The following is a 20,379-nucleotide window of genomic DNA, read 5'->3' on the forward strand; positions in this document are numbered from 1 at the left end:
CACTTATTTGAGAGGCAGAGCTACAGAGAGGCAGAGGCAGAGAGACAGGGAAGTCTTCCATCCACTGGTTCACTCCCCAGATGGCCGCAATGGCCACAGCTGCACCAATTCAAAGCCAGGAGCTTCTTCCTGGTCTCCCACGCGGGTGCAGAGGCCAAAGGGCTTGGGCCATCTTCCACTGATTTCCCAGGCCACAGCAGAGAGCAAGATTGGAAGAGGAGCAGCTGGGATCTGAACTGGTGCCCACAGGGAAGCCAGCAGGCGGCAGCTTTACACGCTACACCACAGTGCTGGCCCCGGGAAGATGCATTTTAAGGTAGAAGGCGTAGCTGCCTTTAGCTTAAGTAGAGGAAAATATTTACAACAGGCAAAAGTATGTGTTTTTTGAGTGGAGGGGAAAGACGTAAACATATTTTAATATCTAATAGCTATCAGATCTTAGAAACAAAGCCAGGGGCCAGTGTTGTAGCATAGCAAGTAAAGCCTCTGCCTGCCATGCTGGCATCCCATATGGGCACTGGTTCAAGTCCTAGCTGCTTCACTTCCAATACACCTCCCTGTTATTGTGCCTGGAAAAGCAGCTGAGGATGGCTCAAGTATTTGGGCCCCTGCCAACTACAGAGGAGACCTGGATAGGACTCCTAGCTCAGGCTTTGACTTGGCCTGCCCCAGGCCATTGTGGCTGTCTTTGGAGTAGACCAGTAAATGGAAGCTCACTCTCTCTTTCTGAACTCTGCCTTTCAAATAAAGAAATAAATCTTTGAAAAAAAAAAAAAAAAAAGGCAGGCCGGCGCCATGGCTCACTTGGTTAATCCTCCGCCTGCGGCGCCGGCATTCCATATGGGCACCGGGTTCTAGTCCTGGCTGCCCCTATTCCAGTCCAGCTCTCTGCTGTGGCCCAGGAGGGCAGTGGAGGATGGCCCATGTGCTTCGGCCCCTGTACCTGCATGAGAGACCAGGAAGAAGCACCTGGCTCCTGGCTTCAGATTGGCGTAGCGCCAGCCGTGGCGGCCATTTTGGGAGTGTACCAATGGAAGGAAGACCTTTCTCTCTGTCTCTCTCTCACTTTCTATAACTCTACTTGTCAAACAAAACAAAACAAAAAACAAAAACCTTTAAGATGAACACACACAGAGCCTGCGTTGCAGCACGGTAGGTTATGCCTTGTTTGTAACCTAGGAATCCCAAATCAAAGTGCCTGTTCAGGTTCATGTCCTGGCTGTTCTGCTTCCATTCCAACTTCCTATTCATTGCCTGCAAAGGCAGCAGATGATGACTCAAGTACTTGGGCCCCTGCCACACATGTGAGAGACCCGGATGGAGTTCCTAGCTCCTGGCTTCAGCTTATTTCTGCCCTGGCTGTTGTAGCCATTTGAGGAGTAAACCAGCAGATAGAAAATCTCTGTCTTTCTCTATATCTCTGTCACTCTGCCTTTCCAATAAGTAAATAAATAAAAAAAAAAAAAGAAAGAAATTGCTATGCCTAAGAGTAAAAGTAACTGTCCAGTTCAACTCTTTAGGAAAGTAAATAAAGCTGAAAAAAAATGATGAACACACATCTGTTAAAACATCCTAGTAAGAACAACAACAAAACCAAGAAAACTCTTAGTAAACATTATAACCCAATCTCTTAATCATATTAATATACTCTAATTGAATGAGTATTAATGCTTAAAGGATTAGCAAAATGAGCTCCTATATATAAAAAATGTATGAAAATGTTATGAAGATCCTGAAAGCAAGCCAGATACACTGGTATAACTTACCTAGGTACAAAAAGATTTTGGAGGTGTTTTAGTATGCTTTGAACATATAGATTAGGCTCTTTAGTAACTGGTAATGGAATAGAATCTTTTGGCAACACTAAAGCCATAATCCAGTCTGTATACACATCAACACAATATTTTACAGTCTCTCCATCCAGTGGAAGGGTCAGTCCATAGCAAATTACTTCCATGGTCCATTTTACCTAGACAAAAGAGAATATTCAAATGTAATTATTATACACCCCCACCTATTTTAGATTAATTTAAAATGGTAACCTCTTAAAGTTGTCAAACTTCTAAATCAGCAGTAAATTCATTTCAATATAAATACCAGATTTAGTCTAGAGAATGCCCTTCTCATGCAACATACTCATTTTTTTAAAGATTTATTTATTTTATTTGAAAGTCAGAATTACACAAAGAGAGGAGAGGCAGAGAGAGAGAGAGGTCTTCCATCCAATGGTTCACTTCCCAATTGGCCACAACAGCAGGAGCTGTGTGGATCCGAAGCCAGGAGCCAGGAGCTTCTTCCGGGACTCCCACATAGGTGCAGGGGCCCAAGGACTTGGGCCATCTTCTACTGCCTTCCCACGCCACAGCAGAGAGCTGGATCAGAAGTGGAGAAGCCAGGTCTTGAAATAGGGTCCAAATGGGATGCCACCACTTCAGGCCAGGGTGTTAACCTGCTGTGCTACAGTGCCGGCCCCAACATACTCATACAAATTTGCTCAAGTTCCTGCCACCCATGTGAGAGACCAGCTCAGGGTACCTGGTTCCTGGCTTCAGCCTGGCCCAGCTCCAGCTGTTACAGCCATTTAGGGAGTAAACTGGTAGGTGGAAGACCTTTCTGTCATTTTCAAATAAATATATCTTTTTTAAAAAATAGAAAATTTTAATTGGTCTCTATACTCAGCTTGCATATAGGCATGTATATCATTTAGGAAATCTGTACATAAATTCAACCATATTCCATCTCCAATTATGCAACACATACAAATGACAGGATAATGAACTGTTCAACTTTTTTTTTTTTTTTTTTTAATTTTTTGACAGGCAGAGTGGACAGTGAGAGAGAGAGACAGAGAGAAAGGTCTTCCTTTGCCGTTGGTTCACCCTCCAATGGCCGCCGCGGCTTGCGCGCTGTGGCCGGCACACCGCGCTGATCCGATGGCAGGAGCCAGGTGCTTATCCTGGTCTCCCATGGGGTGCAGGACCCAAGGACTTGGGCCATCCTCCACTGCACTCCCTGGCCACAGCAGAGAGCTGGCCTGGAAGAGGGGCAACCAGGACAGAATCCGGCGCTCCGACCGGGAATAGAACCCGGTGTGCCGGTGCCACAAGGCGGAGGATTAGCCTAGTGAGCCGCACGCCGGCCAAACTGGTCAACTCTTAACAACAGTTTTCTCTGTTACAAAATATATTTAAGATAAATAGGAGGGAACAACCACAGATGAGAAGGGACTAAAGCCAAGTAAAATCTGAACATGGCACTCTGCTGTATCAAATGAGTTTCAGCCTCTTGTCCCATTGAATCATGTTCTAAAGGCTGAGAAAAACTGCCTACAAGCCTACAGAGCACAGCCCACAGTCACAAAGACATGTGAGGGGCTCTGGAAAAGGGAAAGTATCTTACTTTGCAGAAGAGGATGAAAACTATATCCCACTCACTGTAGACTGGAAAATTTAAGTGAATTCCAGATTAAACTTTGGGACAAATTACCAAGCAGATGACCTGTGAACACTTATAAAAGGGAAGTATGATCCCTGACAACCAGGCTGCTCACGTCAAGCCACACTCACTCCTTTCATACAAGCTTCACTCCTTTTATTAACAGGCTACTGTGAAGAGAGCTGACAATTATGCAGCACTTGTGGTTTACAAAGCACTGTCTTTAATATCATCTGACCATCACAACAACCCTGAATGAGACTAAACTCACTTTATACAGAAGAAAACTGAAGCTCAGCAAGAGTAACTGATTTAGCCCAAGTCACTGATTTGTAAATAGTGAAGCTGAAAATTTGAACATTTGTCTTCCAACTAGAAATTTGAAGCAATTCTCACCATATTATTAACAGCCTCCTATGGAAAAGGGATATCTGGGCTTCTTCAAGAAATCTGCTTAGATGCAGAACACCTTTATGACCATCATGGAGACATACTGCCATAGCATGGTGAAATGGCTGAATGCATAACCGTCCAAAGCGTCATATGAGAGTAACAATGAAGTAATTACCAAGATCATTTTGGAAAAAGGTACCCAGTAGCATACCAAAGACCCTACCAAGATTTTAACTTAGGAAGAGATGACATTCTGCTTACCATCTGCAGGTATCACGAAACTAAAAAGGACAGCTGATGGGCCTTCAGTCAGGGGCCTTCTAGAGGTAGGAATGAGGCCCTCCACACACACACACACACCTCTGAATGGAAATCACAAGACCAAGCCTAGAGCTTAGGGGAAAGGGTCTGACACTCAAGTCTGTTCTGGGCACTGGGCATGGCTAGTATGAAATCCCAGCAACAAAAAAGATACAACCAATTCCTTATAACCAACCCCCTCAAACTCCCAGCCCCAATCCATCATCCCAAAATGATATCAAAACTAAGAAGTCACACTATTTGGGGCAGAAATTTATTTAAGTCAGTATTTAATAAATTTTCCAATAACAAACATTTTCACACACTAGAATAAAATGAAGAAACACTTACTTCTTTGTCAGTTTTTAACAAACTTTCACTAGCAGCCACCGAAGGGGTACCTAATGCTTGACCAAGAGGACGGACAACTGCATTCGCCACCTCTCGACCAACACTCTCTGGATAGCTGTGAAGCACACTGGTATGGCCCTGATCATTCTGAATCACCAGATGCAGTGACCTCCACTCAGAGTACATCGTGCCACTAAAGGACTATCCAACTGACACCTGCAAAGACAAAACAGAAATGCATGTCAAATTATACTACCACACATTAATTAAAATAAGAAACCCAGATTTACTTTAAATGGTAAGATAAAAGCTGTAAACATGTTGCCTCCAGAAGACAAGAAAAAAATATATCTAAACATTTTGGAAATGTCCCAAAACAGTCTCAAGGTGAGATAAGGAAGGAAGGCAGACCCTGGGACACAGCTGTCTGAGCATCTAACCCACACAGCCCTCAGAAGCCCTTAAGTAGTCAGGGAAGATGGCTATTAAGCAAAGGAATAAAATGATCAGAGCTGGCTCTGCTGTGGCCCGGGAGTGCAGTGGAGGATGGCCCAAGTGCTTGGGCCCTGCACCCCATGGGAGACCAGGATAAGTACCTGGCTCCTGCCATTGGATCAGCGCGGTGCGCCGGCCGCAGTACGCCAGCCGCGGCGGCCATTGCAGGGTGAACCAACGGAAAATGGAAGACCTTTCTCTCTGTCTCTCTCACTGTCCACTCTGCCTGTCAAAAAAATAAAAATAAAAAAAATAAAGAGTAAAAAAATTAAAAAAAAAAAAAAAAAAACGATCAGAGCTAGAACCCTGACAGCATGAGGGAACCCTCCCCACATTCAATAGTTCTAAGATAGAAAAAATGGAGAATGAAGTGCACTCAGTAGGAAGTGGAAACAGAGTGTTTTTTTTTTAAAGATTTATTTATTTATTTATTTGAAAGTCAGAGTTACACAAAGAGAGGAGAGGCAGAGAGGGAGAGAGGTCTTCCATCCGATGGTTCACTCCCCAGTTGGCTGCAATGGCCGGAGCTGTGCTGATCCGAAGCCAGGAGCCAGGAGCTTCTTCCAGGTCTCCCATGCAGGTGCAGGGGCCCAAGGACTTGGGCCATCTTCTACTGCTTTCCCAGGCTATAGCAGAGAGCTGGATCAGAAGAGGAGCATCCAGGAATCGAACTGGTGCCCATATGGGATGCCAGTGCTTCAGGCCAGGACGTTAACCCACTGCGCCACAGTGCTGCCGCCCCCTCCCCCTTTTTAAAGATTTATTAACAAAGAGTTTTCCAGTTGCCCCTCTTCCAGGCCAGCTCTCTGCTGTGGCCAGGGAGTGCAGTGGAGGATGGCCCAAGTACTTGGGCCCTGCACCCCATGGGAGACCAGGAGAAGTACCTGGCTCCTGCCATCGGATCAGCGCGGTGGGCTGGCCACAGCGCGCTGGCCACGGCGGCCATTGGAGGGTGAACCAACAGCAAAGGAAGACCTTTCTCTATCTCTCTCTCGCTATCCACTCTGCCTGTCCCAAAAATAAATTAATCAATCAATCAATTTGATTTGATTTAATTAAAATAACCAGAGTTTTTTTAGATTTTTCAGTCAAGGTTTCTAAGTACAGTAGTCCCACCTTATCTGTGGTTTTGCTTTCCACAGTTTCAGTTACCAGAAATCAACCATGGCTCAAGAAATATTAAATAGAAAATTCTAGGAAAAAAATAAACAATTCTGAAGTTTTAAACCACGCACCATTCTGAGTAGCATGAAAAAATCTCAAGCTGTCTCACCCCTCCTAGGGTGTAAATTCATCCCTTTGTCTCAAATACCCATGCTAGTTAAACTACCCACCTGTTACTTAGTCACTTAGTGGCCATCGCAGCTGTCCAATAACTGTGTGCTTGTGTTCAAGTAACCTTATTTTACTTAGTAATCGCATTAAAGCACAAAACTAGTCATGCTGGCAACTTAGATATGCCAAAGAGAAGCCATAAAATGCTTCTTTTAAGTTAAAAGAAAAACGTTGTCAACCTGGCAAAGGAATAAAAATGTATGCTCAAGTTACAAAGATCTACACTAAGAACAAAATTTTTTTTTAAGATTTTTTTGTTTATTTTAATGCAGACAGAGAGAAAGAAATCTTCCATCTGCTGGTTCATGCCCCAAAATGGTCTCAACAGCCAGGGCTGGGCCAGGCCAAAGCCAAGAGTCCAGAACTCTATCAGGTCTCCCATGTGGATGGCAGGGGCCAAATACTTGGGCCATCTTTCACTGCTTTCCTCAAAACATTAGCAATGAACTGGATGGAAAAGGAAGTAGTCAGGACTGCAGCTGGTACTCCAATATAGAATGCTAGTATCCCAAGTGGTGGTTTAAACTCATTACACCACACCACCACCCCCGGAACAAATCTTCTAACTGTGAAATCGTGAAGAAGGAAAAAGAAATTAATGCTAGCTTTGCTGTCAACCTTAAACTGCAAAAGTTATGACCACAGTGTGTGGTAAGCACTTACCTAAGATAGAAAGGGTATTAAATTTGTGGGTAGAAGAAATAAGCAGAAAATGTGTTCTCACTAATGACAATTACACCACAAAGCACTAAGCCTATACCAGCCTGCAAGGTTTAAGTCTCTTTGGTTTGAGGACCCACTGAGAGTCTTAGAAAGACTCTCCCAGACAGAGGGGTATTCTGTTCCTATTATATACTAGAAATAGGGCCGGCGCCGTGGCTCAATAGGCTAATCCTCCACCTAGCGGCGCCGGCACACCGGGTTCTAGTCCCGGTCGGGGCGCCGGATTCTGTCCCGGTTGCCCCTCTTCCAGGCCAGCTCTCTGCTATGGCCAAGGAGTGCAGTGGAGGATGGCCCAGGTGCTTGGGCCCTGCACCCCATGGGAGACCAGGAAAAGCACCTGGATCCTGGCTCCTGCCATCGGATCAGCGCGGTGCGCCGGCTGCAGCAGCGGCCATTGGAGGGTGAACCAACGGCAAAGGAAGACCTTTCTCTCTCTGTCTCTCTCTCTCACTGTCCACTCTGCCTGTCAAAAATAAAAAAAAAAAAAATAAAAAAAAAAAAGAATAAAGAAATAAATCCTTGTAACTTTCCACCAATGTTCTTAAATTAGACTTACACAATTCCTTGAAAATATTTTATTCCCTACAATAGTGATGCTCAAATTTCCAGTAAAGGAGCACTTGGAAGTTACAATGTTCTTTAGAGAACATATTAAAAGCTGCCACTTATTGGGGGCCGGCGCCGTGGCTCACTTGGTTAATCCTCCGCCTGCAGCATCGGTATTCCATATGGGCGCTGGGTTCTAGTCCTGGCTGCTCCTCTTCCAGTCCAGCTCCCTGCTGTGGTCCAGGAAGGCAGTGGAGGATGGCCCATGTGCTTGGGCCCCTGCACCTGCATGGGAGACCAGGAGGAGGCGCCTGGCTCCTGGCTTCGGAACGGTGTAGCTCCGGCCATTTAGGGGATAAACCAGCGGAAGGAAGATTTTTCTCTCTGTCTCTTTCACTAACTCTATCTGTCAAATTACTAAGATTTACTACATGTTACTCATATAGTCATCAAAACAATCCTATGAATACTCACAATACCCTATTCCAGAGATGAAACAGTCTGCGTCTTACTTTACCTAGGATTCAGACAGACCTGGGTTTTGAGCCCATTTCTGTTGGGCTCCATATTGTATCCTGTATATTCTACAAGGCAGGCACCACTGTTGCCTGAGCCGTACACTCTCATGAAATGATACCTACGTCTACCATACAAACAAGACATTTTAGCTACAGAAAACGTATCTGTGCAAATGCCATGTAAATACCATCACCGTAAATGCCTGACTCATAGAAACTCAAGGGTGGTTAGTTTTTACAATTTACTTTTGTTAGATTCCATTTTCTACTTGTTCTAAAATCTGTTGCCCAGAGAGCAGTTTAAGCAAAACATATGGAAACAATCACTCTTGAAAAAGTTTTATCCCTTAAGCAAATTTTTCGTCAAACTGAGAAGAGACTAGCATTGCTGAAGTTTATCCTGGAAAACCTAATTCCAGCTTACCAAACATCAGTGTTTTTCAAGAGCCTACTGCATTTGAAAGTCACAGATTATACAATGGAAAAATCTTGACCATCAGTCAAAGTCACAATCTGATTCTGAATGGCTTTTTCTTCTCCTCTCCATATATAAGAATCCATCACTGTCCCTCCCCATTTTGTTTCTTCTCTTAGATCCTATTCAAACTAATCAGCTTCTTTTGGAATCTGAGGGACTTTGGGCATAGGCACCTTTCAGTGATCCTATAAGGATCTTCTGATCTCCTCTCTGATCTTTTCCTGAAAATGGGAAGGCAGGAGGGATGGCTCCATTTCTAACAAGGTATCCACATTCACAGGAATGGTAGAAGTGTCTACTGACAATTTCCTCATGATTTATAAGAAAATTCTCCAACAATATCATGGTGTCCTGAATAAGCACCTAAAACATGGAAGGGGGAAAAGGAATGCTCAGATAGGGAGCCATTACCTTCAGAACACAACTTACTCCCACACCACACATATTTTTGGCTTTTTAATTAATATCCATATATGTATATACATTCATACACCTATGTACATGTACATATACAGTATATACATAGTACAAAAATGATGATGGGGCTGGTGCTGTGGCGTAGTAGGTAAAGCCGCAGCCTGCAGTGCCACCATCCCATTTGGACACTGGTTTATTAAGTCCTTGCTGCTCCCCTTCTGACCCAGATCTCTGCTAAGGCATGGGAAAGAAGCAGAAGATGGCCCAAGTCCTTGGGCCCCTGAACCCACGTGGGAGATCTGAAAGACGCTCCTGGCTTCAGATCGATGCATCTCTGGCCACTGCGGCCATTTGGGGAGTGAACCAGCAGATGGAAAACCTCTCTCTCTCTATCTCTGCCTCTCAAATAAATAAATAAACCTTAAAAAAATAAAAGAGTGGTGAACAACTTGTGAAAAAATGAAATCAGAGTAATTCTATTTTAGTGTAAAAATTTTTTCTGAAATCCATGCATATAGTTTTTCATAATATGTATTTTTCATAAGTTGTTGAAGACCTCTTGTATACACACTGTAAAGTCTCTTATATACATGCACAAGAATATTATACCGGGGAGATTTTTGTTTTATCTAGTGTAGTTTATCATCTTTTCCGTTTTTTATTTGGCTTCATTCCCTGTCGAAACAATTTGTTTCCCTGGACAATCCAAATTAAGAACTTTTTTCTCCACCCAAACTCAATCGTATTAAAATAACTACAGACATAGCTAGAAATTGTACATTTTTCTGTATCATGTTTTTTCCATTCAACAGTACCTCATGAACACTCTTCTGATTAAAAGTAGATTCTTTTTTAATAGTCATGTAATATTCTACAGCGTAGCTGTGGCATAATTTACTTACTCAGTAAGTAAATGTGCATTTACTTAATTTTCTTTTTTTTTTTTTTTTTTGGTCACCAGGAAATAATGATGTGGTAAACAAGCCCGGAGCATATCCATAAATCTCTAATCAGTGCCCTTTCTCCAAGACTGAAAATGCTGGATCAAAGGATATATGTATTTTAACATTAATAGGTCTTTCAAGATTGCTTCCCCCAAAAAAGCTGTAACAACTCTCATTTGTATTAGGTATCGAGAGCCTTGCCCTCCTCTCCCCCTCTACTCCCTGCCAGGATCAGTTTTATTTATTTGCCAATTTGACATATGAAAGGTGAAATTTTATTGCTCTAATCAAATATTTCCTTATATTTTATAGCTACTGATCTTGAGTCTGTCTTAAAAGTTTCCTCCCTCCATTCCTCCTCTATCAGTGAAATTATGGGTCACAAACTAAATCTAACAGGTAATAATTCTGATTTTTACTTCCATTTTTAAAATATTTATTTATTTACTTAAAAGACAATTACAGAGATAGAGAAGAAAGAGAGAGATCTTTAATCTACTGGCTCACTCCCCAAATGGCCACACAGCTGGAGCTGGGTTAAGCCAAAGCTAGGAGAGCCAGGAATTCCAACCGGTTCTCCCACAGAGGTAGCCAAGGACTGGAGCCATCTTCCATTGCTTTCCCAGGCTCAACTGCAGGGAGCTGGATCAGAAGTGGAGAAGCTGGCCGGCGCCGCGGCTCACTAGGCTAATCCTCCGCCTAGCGGCGCCGGCACACCGGGTTCTAGTCCCGGTCGGGGCGCGGGATTCTGTCCCGGTTGCCCCTCTTCCATGCCAGCTCTCTGTTGTGGCCAGGGAGTGCAGTGGAGGATGGCCCAAGTGCTTGGGCCCTGCACCCCATGGGAGACCAGGATAAGCACCTGGCTCCTGCCATCGGATCAGCGCAGTGCGCCTGCCGCATTGGAGGGTGAACCAACGGCAAAGGAAGACCTTTCTCTCTGTCTCTCTCTCTCTCACTGTCCACTCTGCCTGTCAAAAAAAAAAAAAAAGAAGTGGAGAAGCTGGGACTCGAGCTATGCTAATATGGGATACCAGTGTTACAGATGGTGGCTTAACCTACTGTTTCACAACACCAGCCCCCCAACTGTGGAAATATTAAGGGCAAGTTTGGTTAATATGATGGTTGGGGTGTCTGTATTATGGGCAGAGTCAGGAAATCTATATATCCTGAAACTAAAGACAGTTCCGCACAATGAAAAATTATGCCACATCTCACACACCATTTGAATGGCTTCCAGAAAATCATTCTATTCTTGTCTAAAACTAAAATTTAGCTCAATTATATATATAAATATAAATATAAAACATATTGCTATTTTAATGTATTTAATTTTCTAATAGTACAATTATGCTACTCATGTAAATCAAGAAAAGAGTGAAGTTTATGATTTAGACCACTGCCTTAAGGGCCAGCATTGTGGTACAGGGGTTAAGTGGCCACCACTGAAACTGGCATCCTATATGAGGGCTGGTTTGAGTCCCAACTGCCTCATTTCTCATTCAGCTCACTGTTATTGCACCTAGGAAAGCAGCAGAATATGGCCCAAGTACCTGGACCCCAGCCACTCACGTGGGAGATCAGGATGGAGTTCCTGGCTCCTAGCTTCAGCCTGGCCCAGCTCCAGCCATTGCAGCCTTATGGGGAGGGAACCAGCAGATGGGAACTCTCTCTCTCTTTCTCTCATCCCATGTGGGTGCCAGTTTAAGTCCCAACTGCCCCACTTTCGATCCAGGTCCCTGCTAATGAGCCTGGGAAAGCAGCAGCAGATGGCCCAAGTCCTTGGGCCCCTGCACCCATGTAGGAGACCTGAATGGAGTTCCAGGATCCTGGCTTCAGGCAGGCCTAGCCACTGTGGCCATTTGGGGAGTGAACTAGCAGATGGAAGACCCCCCTCTCTCCCTCGCTTTAAGACTGCCTTTCAATAAATAAATAATTTTTTTAAAAAAAATTCATTACTGAAGCAAGCATTTGGTACAGTAGTTAAGTCACTGCTAGAGATGCCTGTATCCTATATTGGAGTGTCTGGGTTTAGAATTCAGCTTCCTTCTCCATTCCAGCTTCCTGTTAATGTACACCCTGAGGGGCAGTAGGGAATGGCTCAAGTACTTGGGCCCCTGCCACCCATATGGGAGGCCTGAAGTAAAAGTTCTTAGCTCTTGGTTTCGGCCTGATCCAGCCCCAGCAGTGGGCATTTGCAGAGTTAATCAGCAGATGAAAGATTCCTCCCTCCCTCTAGTAAATAAAATGTATTTATTTGTAATATAAAGAGAACAATTTCACATAGTTCATAGACACAATTCTTTTTCTTTTTTAAAGATTTATTTATTTCAAAGTCAGAGTTACAAAGAGGATAGAGGGATAGAGAGCGAGTGAGCTTAAACTGCTGGTTCACTCCCCAGATGGCTGAAATGGCCAGGGCCAGGGCCAGGCGGAAGCCAGGTGCTTCTTCCAGGTCTTCCAAAAGGGTGGCTGGGGCACAAGCACTTGAACCATACTCCACTGCTTTTACCAGGCCAATAGCAGGGAGTTGGATCAGAAGTGGAACAGCCAGAACTGGAACTTCCAATTCAGCTCCCTGGGAAGGCAACAGATGATGGCCCAAGAAGTTGGGCCCCTGTCACCCACGTGAAAGATACAGACAGAGTTTGAGATCCCTGGATTCGGCTGTCCCCACCCTGGCCATTGCTGTCACTTGGGGAGTGAACCAGTAGATAGAAGAAGATCTCTCCATCTCAGTCATTCTGCCTTTCAAATAAATGAAGTAAATCTTCAAACATACACACAAACAAATAAGATCTTCCTCTTGCTGTTGCAACTCAAGCTTTCCAAAGCAACGAATATCAGAGATCTCAGAGAATATCACTAACTTTCAGGAGCTAGAATTGTTGCATAGCCTAGACCCTCCTGGGCAAGGATGTGCATATCTGCTTCAATCTCCTGGGACATCATCATAGCAGAACTTTGCTATCCCTTGACCATCTACTCCATTTGCCATGGAACTTTCTCCAGCTCCATCCTATCAATAACTTGGACAGCTGTAAGGTACTGAAAGCTAACAGGCCATTTTTCTAGCACTTACACAAGGACAGCATAGATGTTTTGCAAGGACACAGAAGACAGAAACATCAAACTAACGTTTGTTTCAGTGCAAAATTTTTAAAATCTATAGCTTTTCTTAATAATCCATATTTTGAGCCCACTGTTGTGGCATGGCAGGTTAAGTCACCATTTCCAACACCAGCATCCCACACAGGCGCCAGTTTGAGTCCTTGCTGCTCCACTTCCAATCCAGTTCCCTGCTAAACTGCCTAGGAGTGGCCGACACTGTTACATAGGTTAAGCTTCCATCTGCAATGCCAGCATCCCTATATGGGTTCAAGTCCTAGCTGCTCCACTTCTGATCCAGCTCCCTGATAATGGTCTGGGACAGCAGTGGAAGATGGCTCAAGTGCTTGGGCCCCTGAATCCATAAGGGAGACCTGTAAGAAGCTCCTGGCTCCCATAATGGGAGACTTGTAAGAAGCTCCTGATTCCTGGCTTCGGATCAGCCCAGCTCCGGCCATTGTAACCATTTGGGAAGTGAATCAGCAGATGGAAGACCTCTCTGTCTCTCCCTCTGTCTGTAACTGTGCCTCTCAAATAAATCTTAAAAAATAAATAAAGTACCTGAGAAAGTAGCAGAAAATGACCCAAATCCTTGGACCCCTGCTTCCATGTGAAATAGAATTCTGGGCTCCTGGCAGGTTGTTGTGGCTACTGGGGAGTGAACCAATGGATGGAAGCTCTTTTCCGGTCTCTCCTTAACTCTGCCTTTCAAATAACTAAAGCTTTTTGTTTAAAAATGCACATTTTGGGGCCGGTGCTATGGCCCAGTGGGTTAACGCCCTGGCCTGAAGTGCCCCATCCCACATGGGCGCTGGTTCGAGACTGGCCATCCAGCTCTCTGCTATGGCCTGGGAAAGCAGTAGAAGATGGCCCAAGTCCTTGGGCCTATACACCCGCATGGGAGACCTGGAAGGAGCTCCTGGCTCCTGGGTTCGGATCAGTGCAGCTCTGGCCATTGCTGCCAACAGGGGAGTTAACCATCAGATGGAAGACCTCTCTCTCTCTCTCTCTGCCTCTCTTCTTTCTGTGTAACTCTGACTTTCAAATAAATGAATAAATCTTTTTTTTTTTTTTTGACAGGCAGAGTGGACAGTGAGAGAGAGAGACAGAGAGAAAGGTCTTCCTTTGCCGTTGGTTCACCCTCCAATGGCCGCTGCGCTGCGGCCGGCGCACCACGCTGATCCGATGGCAGGAGCCAAGTACTTCTCCTGGTCTCCCATGGGGTGCAGGGCCCAAGCACTTGGGCCATCCTCCACTGTACTCCCTGGCCACAGCAGAGAGCTGGCCTGGAAGAGGGGCAACCGGGACAGAATCCGGCGCCCCGACTGGATAAATCTTTAGAAAAGAAAAATCTTAAAAAACAAACAAACAAACAAACAAAAAAAAACTGTTACATTAAGAATACTATTTTAAAAATAAATAAATAAATAAAATGCACATTTTGCATGGACCTTTTTAAGGTTTATCATAGGTATGAATTTCACAATTATTTTGCACCAAAATAAACTTCATCCTGACCACATATGTGAAATATTCAGACAACGGCAAGAACTACCAAGTTGACTTAGTTAATAAGTACTTATTATATACCATGTACAATGCACAGTACTTTTTAAAACATTTATTTATGGGGCCAACACTGTGGCGCAGCAGGTTAAAGCCTTGGCCTGAAGTGCCAGCATCCCATATGGGCGCCGGTTCTGGTCCCAGCTGCTCCTCTTCTGATCCAGCTCTCTGCTATGGCCTGGGAAAACAGCAGAAGATGGCCCAAGTCCTTGGGCCCCTGCACCCATGTGGGAGACCTGGAAGAAGCTCCTGGCTTTGGATCAGCTCAGCTCTGGCCGTTGCGGCCATCTGGGGAGTGACCCAGTGGATGGAAGACCTCTCTGTCTCTACCTCTCTTTTTAACTCTTTCAAATAAATAAAATAAATCTTTGAAAAAAAATAATAAACATTTATTTATTTGAAAAGCAAGTGACAGACACACAAGTCAGGGGTTAGGGTTGGAGGTGGGGGAAGAGAGCAGAGAGAGAGATCTTCTATCTACTGTTTTATTCCACAAATGGCTACAACTGCCAGGGCTGCTAAAGGCTGAAGCCAAGAGCCTGGAACTCCATCCTGGTCTCCCATGTGGGTAGCAGGGGTCCAGGTATTTGGGCCATCTTCCACTACTTTCCTAAGCACATTAGCAGAGTTGGATCAGAAGCAAAGCAGCCAATACTCAAACCAGCATTACAACACGGCATTGCAAGTAGCACTGCAAGCTGGTATTGCAAGTAGCAGCTTAACCCACTGTGGTACAATGCTGGCCCCCAATGCACAGTTTAAAATCATGAAGTAGGGGCTGGCATTGTGGCATAGAAGGTTAAGTTGCCATCTACAATGCCAGCATTCCATATGTGCACTGACTCGAGCCCCATCCGCTCTACTTTCAATTCAACTTCCTATGAACATGCCTGGGAAAACAGCGGAACATGACCCAAGTACTTAGGATCCTGCCATCCACATGGACTCATCCACATGAGACAGGGGTAGAGTTCCTAGCTCCTGGCTGCAGTTTGGCTCAATTCTGGCCATTGCAGCCACTTGGGGAGTGAAAGAGCAGGTTTAAGAACTTTCTCACTCTATTTCTTCTTCTCTGTCACTGTCTTTCAAATAAATAAATAAATCTTTATATATATGTGTGTGTATATATATATATGACCATAATGGAGATGATTAATAGGACTTTTTAAATTTTTTTAAAAATATTTTATTTATTTTATTTGAGAGGTAGAGTTACAGACAGTGAGAGGGAGAGACAGAGAGAAAGGTCCTCCCTCCGCTGGCTCACTCCCCAAATGGCCACAAAGACCAGAACTGCACCCATCTGAAGCCAGGAGCCAAGCGCCCCCTCCTGGTCTCCCAGGTGAGTGCAGGGGCCCAAGGAATTTGGGCAATCCTCTACTGCTCTCCCAGGACACAGCAGAGAGCTGGACTGGAAGTGGACTAGAACTGGCGCCCATGTGGGATGCAGGCACCACAGGCAGAGGATTAACCCATTGTGCCACGGTGCCAGCCCCTAATAGGACTTCACTTCTGTTTTCAAGGAGTCTCTCCAGCTAAGCTAAGACATAGACATAAATAACTATAAGTTAGAATGGCAAAGTGTGAAATGTGTTTTTTTAAAAGCTATAAGCAAGATTCTGTGGAAGTCTTTAGGAGAAAGACTATTTTGATTGAAAGATAGGATAACATCAGGAAAGACTATAGACATGGGGCATATGAATTGAGACACTGAAAGAAGGTTACAATTTTTTAAATTAATTAATTAGAAAGGCCAGAATGGCAGAGAGAGGGAGAGACAGAGATTTTCTATTCCCTGATTTATTCCTCAAATGGCCACAACAGCCAGGGCTGGGCCAGCAGTCAAGAACTCCATCCTGGTCTCCTAATGTGGGTGACGGGGCCTAAGCACTTGGAACATCATCCGTGCTTTTCCAGGCACATTAGCAGGGAACTGAATCAGAAGCAGAGCATCCAAAAGCTGAACAAGCATTCTGATATGGGATGCTGGTGTCAAACCTGCGGAGCCACATGCCAGCCCCAAGAGGTTACAATTCTGACAAAGGTGAGATAACTGAATAGATGAGAACAAGAAGGGGCAGGTAAGAGGACAGAAAATGCACTTGCTTCAGGAAAAGCACCTGAACCTAGAAACCCAGAGCGGCAGGACAGAAGCTATTCATGGAAAGTGGCAAGATATTAAAGGTAAGCAGTGACCAATTTTGGTGGTCTCTGAATGCCCGGACTGGAGATTTGTAAATCAGTAAAAACTGGAGGTAGAGAATGAAAGAATGTTTAACTTCATCATAGGACTGATACAAGAACTGAATTCCCAGTAAATTTGACGGAAGTGTTCAAGAAAGGCTGACAGGAGGGCAGAACAGCAAAATGCATGTGGCTAACATGCAGGAAGGACAGGCAGGGTTAGGCAAGCCAGGGACATCTGAGAACATAACTGAGGTCAGATGATAAAGGGTTCTGCTCCTGAGCTGTTAGCAGAGAAGTCTCACCATCAATGCTCCAGAAATAAAGATGATAGAAGGAAAGGGAAGATGTCAACATTCCCCTACAGACTCCTTCATTTTCTTCCCAATTCTACATGTACTCATTTTCTAGGTATTGGAGGAGTTAAAATAGGCAATCTGTGTTGAGTAACAGTTTAAAGCTTGTAAGAAACACAACACAGTAACATGAAAGTTTTGTCTAAACGACAAATTAATCAATTTGGTGGTAAACAAAGACCACAGCCTGACATTAATTACACCAACTGATTCACTCAATATTTATTACATGCCTTCTATGCACCACACCCAAAGAATATAGCAGTAGAAAAACATCACACCTGTTCCCACGGAGTTTCAAGTTTAACTACTGAGAATAACTTTTTAAAACTTTGTAATTCATCACTAATTTCATTTAAAAAGTACTTACTAAAAACTTCGTAATCTATCGGTTATTTCATTAAACAAGCAGATGGGCCATGCCAGTTGTCCTAGGACTTAGGTATGGGGATCTGAACAGGGCACAATGGCTTCCCCACAGACAGTGTCACAATGAGGAAGACAGGAGAAACTCATGCAGACACCACAGTAGAGCAGTATTTTTATAACTTATGTGATAAGTTTTGAAGACAGTATAATACAGGAGAAAAACTACTGGAGGGGTCGGCACGGTGGCACAGTGGGTTAATGCCCTGGCTTGAAGCGCTTGTATCCCATATGGGTGCCAGTTTTCGAGACCCGGTTGCTTCACTTCCATCCAGCTCTCTGCTATGGCCTGGGAAAGCAGTGGAAGATGGCCCAAGTCCTTGGGCTCCTGCACCCACGTGAGAGACCCGGAAGAAGCTCCTGGCTTCAGATTGGCGCAGCTCTAGCTGCTGTAGTCAACTGGGGAGTGAACCATTGGATGAAAGACTTCTCTCTCTCTCTCTGCCTCTCCTCTCTCTGTGTAACTCTTTCAAATAAATAAATAAATCTTTAAAAAAATAAAAACTACTGGAGATACTGACTTGATAATAATATACCTTGATATTAATAATTTTCAAGTAGCTTTCATATCTATTTTAAGTATATTTCACATATTGCTATCACAATAACAAGCCTGGAAGTTAAGTAGGACAGGCACCACTAGTTACTAGGTAAAGAAGCAAAGTAAGGGTACAACGTGCTCAGGGTCTTATCAAATAACAGCAGAGCTGGAACGAGAAACTCTACCTCTTGCCTCAAAGTCCCAGTGTTTCTTCATTCTGTCTTAACTCCATACCTTACAATATGACCTTGCACAAGTCACGTGGCAATTTTGTCATGGTTTCCTCATTTGAAAAAGAAACAATACCTGAAGTGACTTGGGAGAAGGATTAAATAAAGCAACCTAAGTCAACATACTTTGAGATTTACAAATGCAAGGGACACAATACAAGGCATACCTGATTCTCTTAGGAAAAACAGGGTACCAGGTGCCGAAACACTGAACAAAAGGAACTGTGCTGAATTTTAAGGCATACAGGTGCACTCTAGCTTACCCACATTACATCATGACTAAAGGCAACATGACTACAGTCCTACTGACCCCAGAAGGCAAACACTAATTAAGTTAGCCAAAAAAGGAACATACTCACTTATGCACCAGATCCTACCTGCTCAGGAGCCTATCAAACACCTGAACTACAGGAAAGAAAGATGGGTTCCACCTGCATTTCTCCCAGAAGCAGAAAGCTTTTGCCAGTCCACTCAAAGAAAATTTGAACACCCTGACTCCCCCCGCCCCCAAACAGCACCTCAATAGTGCTCATTTTTCATGCCATAGACTCTCTCTGTTCAATATAGTAGTTAAAGCCACCTACAGGGGCTAGCACTGTGGCGTGGCGGGTAAGGCCACTGCCTGCAGTGCTGGCATCCCAAATGGATGCCGGTTCGAGTCCCAGCTGCTTCACTTCCAATCCAGCTCTTTGCTATGGCCTGGGAAAGCAGTGGAGGATGGCCCAAGTCCCTGCACCCTCGTGGGAAACCTGGAAGCAGCTCCTGGCCCCTGGCTTTGAATTGGTGCAGCTCTGGCTGTTGAGGCCAAATGGGGAATGAACCAGCAGATGGAAGACCTCTCTCTCTCCCCCTCTCCTCTGCGTAACTCTTTCAAATAAATAAATAAATCTAAATAAATCTTTAAAAAATAAAATAAAGCCACCTATAACTACTTCAATTAAAAATTCAGTTCCTTACACTAGCCACACTGAAATGTACAACAGTCACACAGAGCTAACAGCTACCATATTTGACAAAACAGATAAAAGACACAGTGCCATCAATACAGAAAATTCTATGTGACAGTTTTCTCAAATACTACTATTATTTTTCTTACAACTCTTAACTAGACTATAGGCTCTGTGTGGACAGGGGTCGTGTCTTATTTAACTTCTTATTCCCTCCAGTTTACATGACAAAGTGTGTGTCACACACCAAGTACTCCCTGTATCTAACTGTGTATCTCAAACACAGCAGACCACTCTTTCCACTTCTCTGCTCCCCAACACACATCTGCATACACACACACACATACCCCAACAAACAAGACATCCTCTCACATGAAGAGAAAGGTATGGAAGGAGACACTGCATCCAGAGAAAGGAGGCCTGCTTTTTTTTTTTTTTTTTTTAAGATTTATTTATTTGAAAGGCTGAGTTACAGAGAAGAGGGGGGACTGAGAGACACAGAGGTCTTCCATCCCCTGTTCACTCCCCAAATGGCCACAATGGCAAGGGCTGGGAGGACGAAGCCAGGAGCCAGGAACTTATGGTTTCCCAGGTGGTTGCAGGGGCCCAAATAATTGAGCCATCTTCTAATGCTTTTCCCAGGCCATTAGCAGGGAGCTGGATCAGAAGTGGAGCATCTGGTAAGCAAACCAGCACCCATATGGGATGCCAGTGCTGCAGGCGCAGCTTTACCAGCTATGCCACAACACGGGCCCCAGGAGGCCTGCTTTCTAGTCCTGAATATGCTAGAAGTTAACCCTATAACCTAGGGCAAGATATAAAATTCCTTCTTCTATAAAGTTAGAATCAAATTCCATGTACATTAATTCTAAAACTGTAATCATCTTGCAACAGAGGAAATCATGTATTCTGTCCAAAAGGTTTTGCACATGTCAAGAACACCAGAAACATTCGTGGGCACCTCAACTTAAACAGAATTCATTGCTAGGTCTCTGGCTCTCATGTTTACAGTCACTTCTGGTCTTTAAGCATGAAGAATTTTCCACCTATACTTTAACAGTCAATGAGAAACTTAAACCTCTGGCTTAA

General features: G+C 44.1%; 1 protein-coding gene across 10 annotated transcripts in view; it reads right to left on the reverse strand.

Annotated features, from left to right (window-relative positions):
* RALGAPB (Ral GTPase activating protein non-catalytic subunit beta) overlaps positions 1-20,379 on the reverse strand; it is a 108,203-nt gene that overhangs the window by 84,887 nt on the left and 2,937 nt on the right. For 8 of the 10 annotated variants that reach the window (XM_070051846.2, XM_002710810.6, XM_008256002.5 and 5 more), the window contains exons 2-3: positions 4,480-4,695; positions 1,767-1,969 (exon numbers count right to left, since the gene is read on the reverse strand). In XM_070051846.2, the coding sequence (XP_069907947.2) occupies positions 1,767-1,969; positions 4,480-4,665 (389 nt within the window). In that variant the 5' untranslated portion in view covers positions 4,666-4,695. Of the gene's footprint in view, positions 1-1,766; positions 1,970-4,479; positions 4,696-6,308; positions 6,489-20,379 lie in introns of all 10 variants that reach the window. The other 2 variants (XM_089307115.1, XM_070051845.2) reach the window with 1 other exon arrangement.

This window comes from Oryctolagus cuniculus, chromosome 11, assembly GCF_051225735.1.
Source record: "Oryctolagus cuniculus isolate XC-2025 breed Fujian yellow rabbit chromosome 11, ASM5122573v1, whole genome shotgun sequence".
NCBI lineage: Eukaryota > Metazoa > Chordata > Mammalia > Lagomorpha > Leporidae > Oryctolagus > Oryctolagus cuniculus.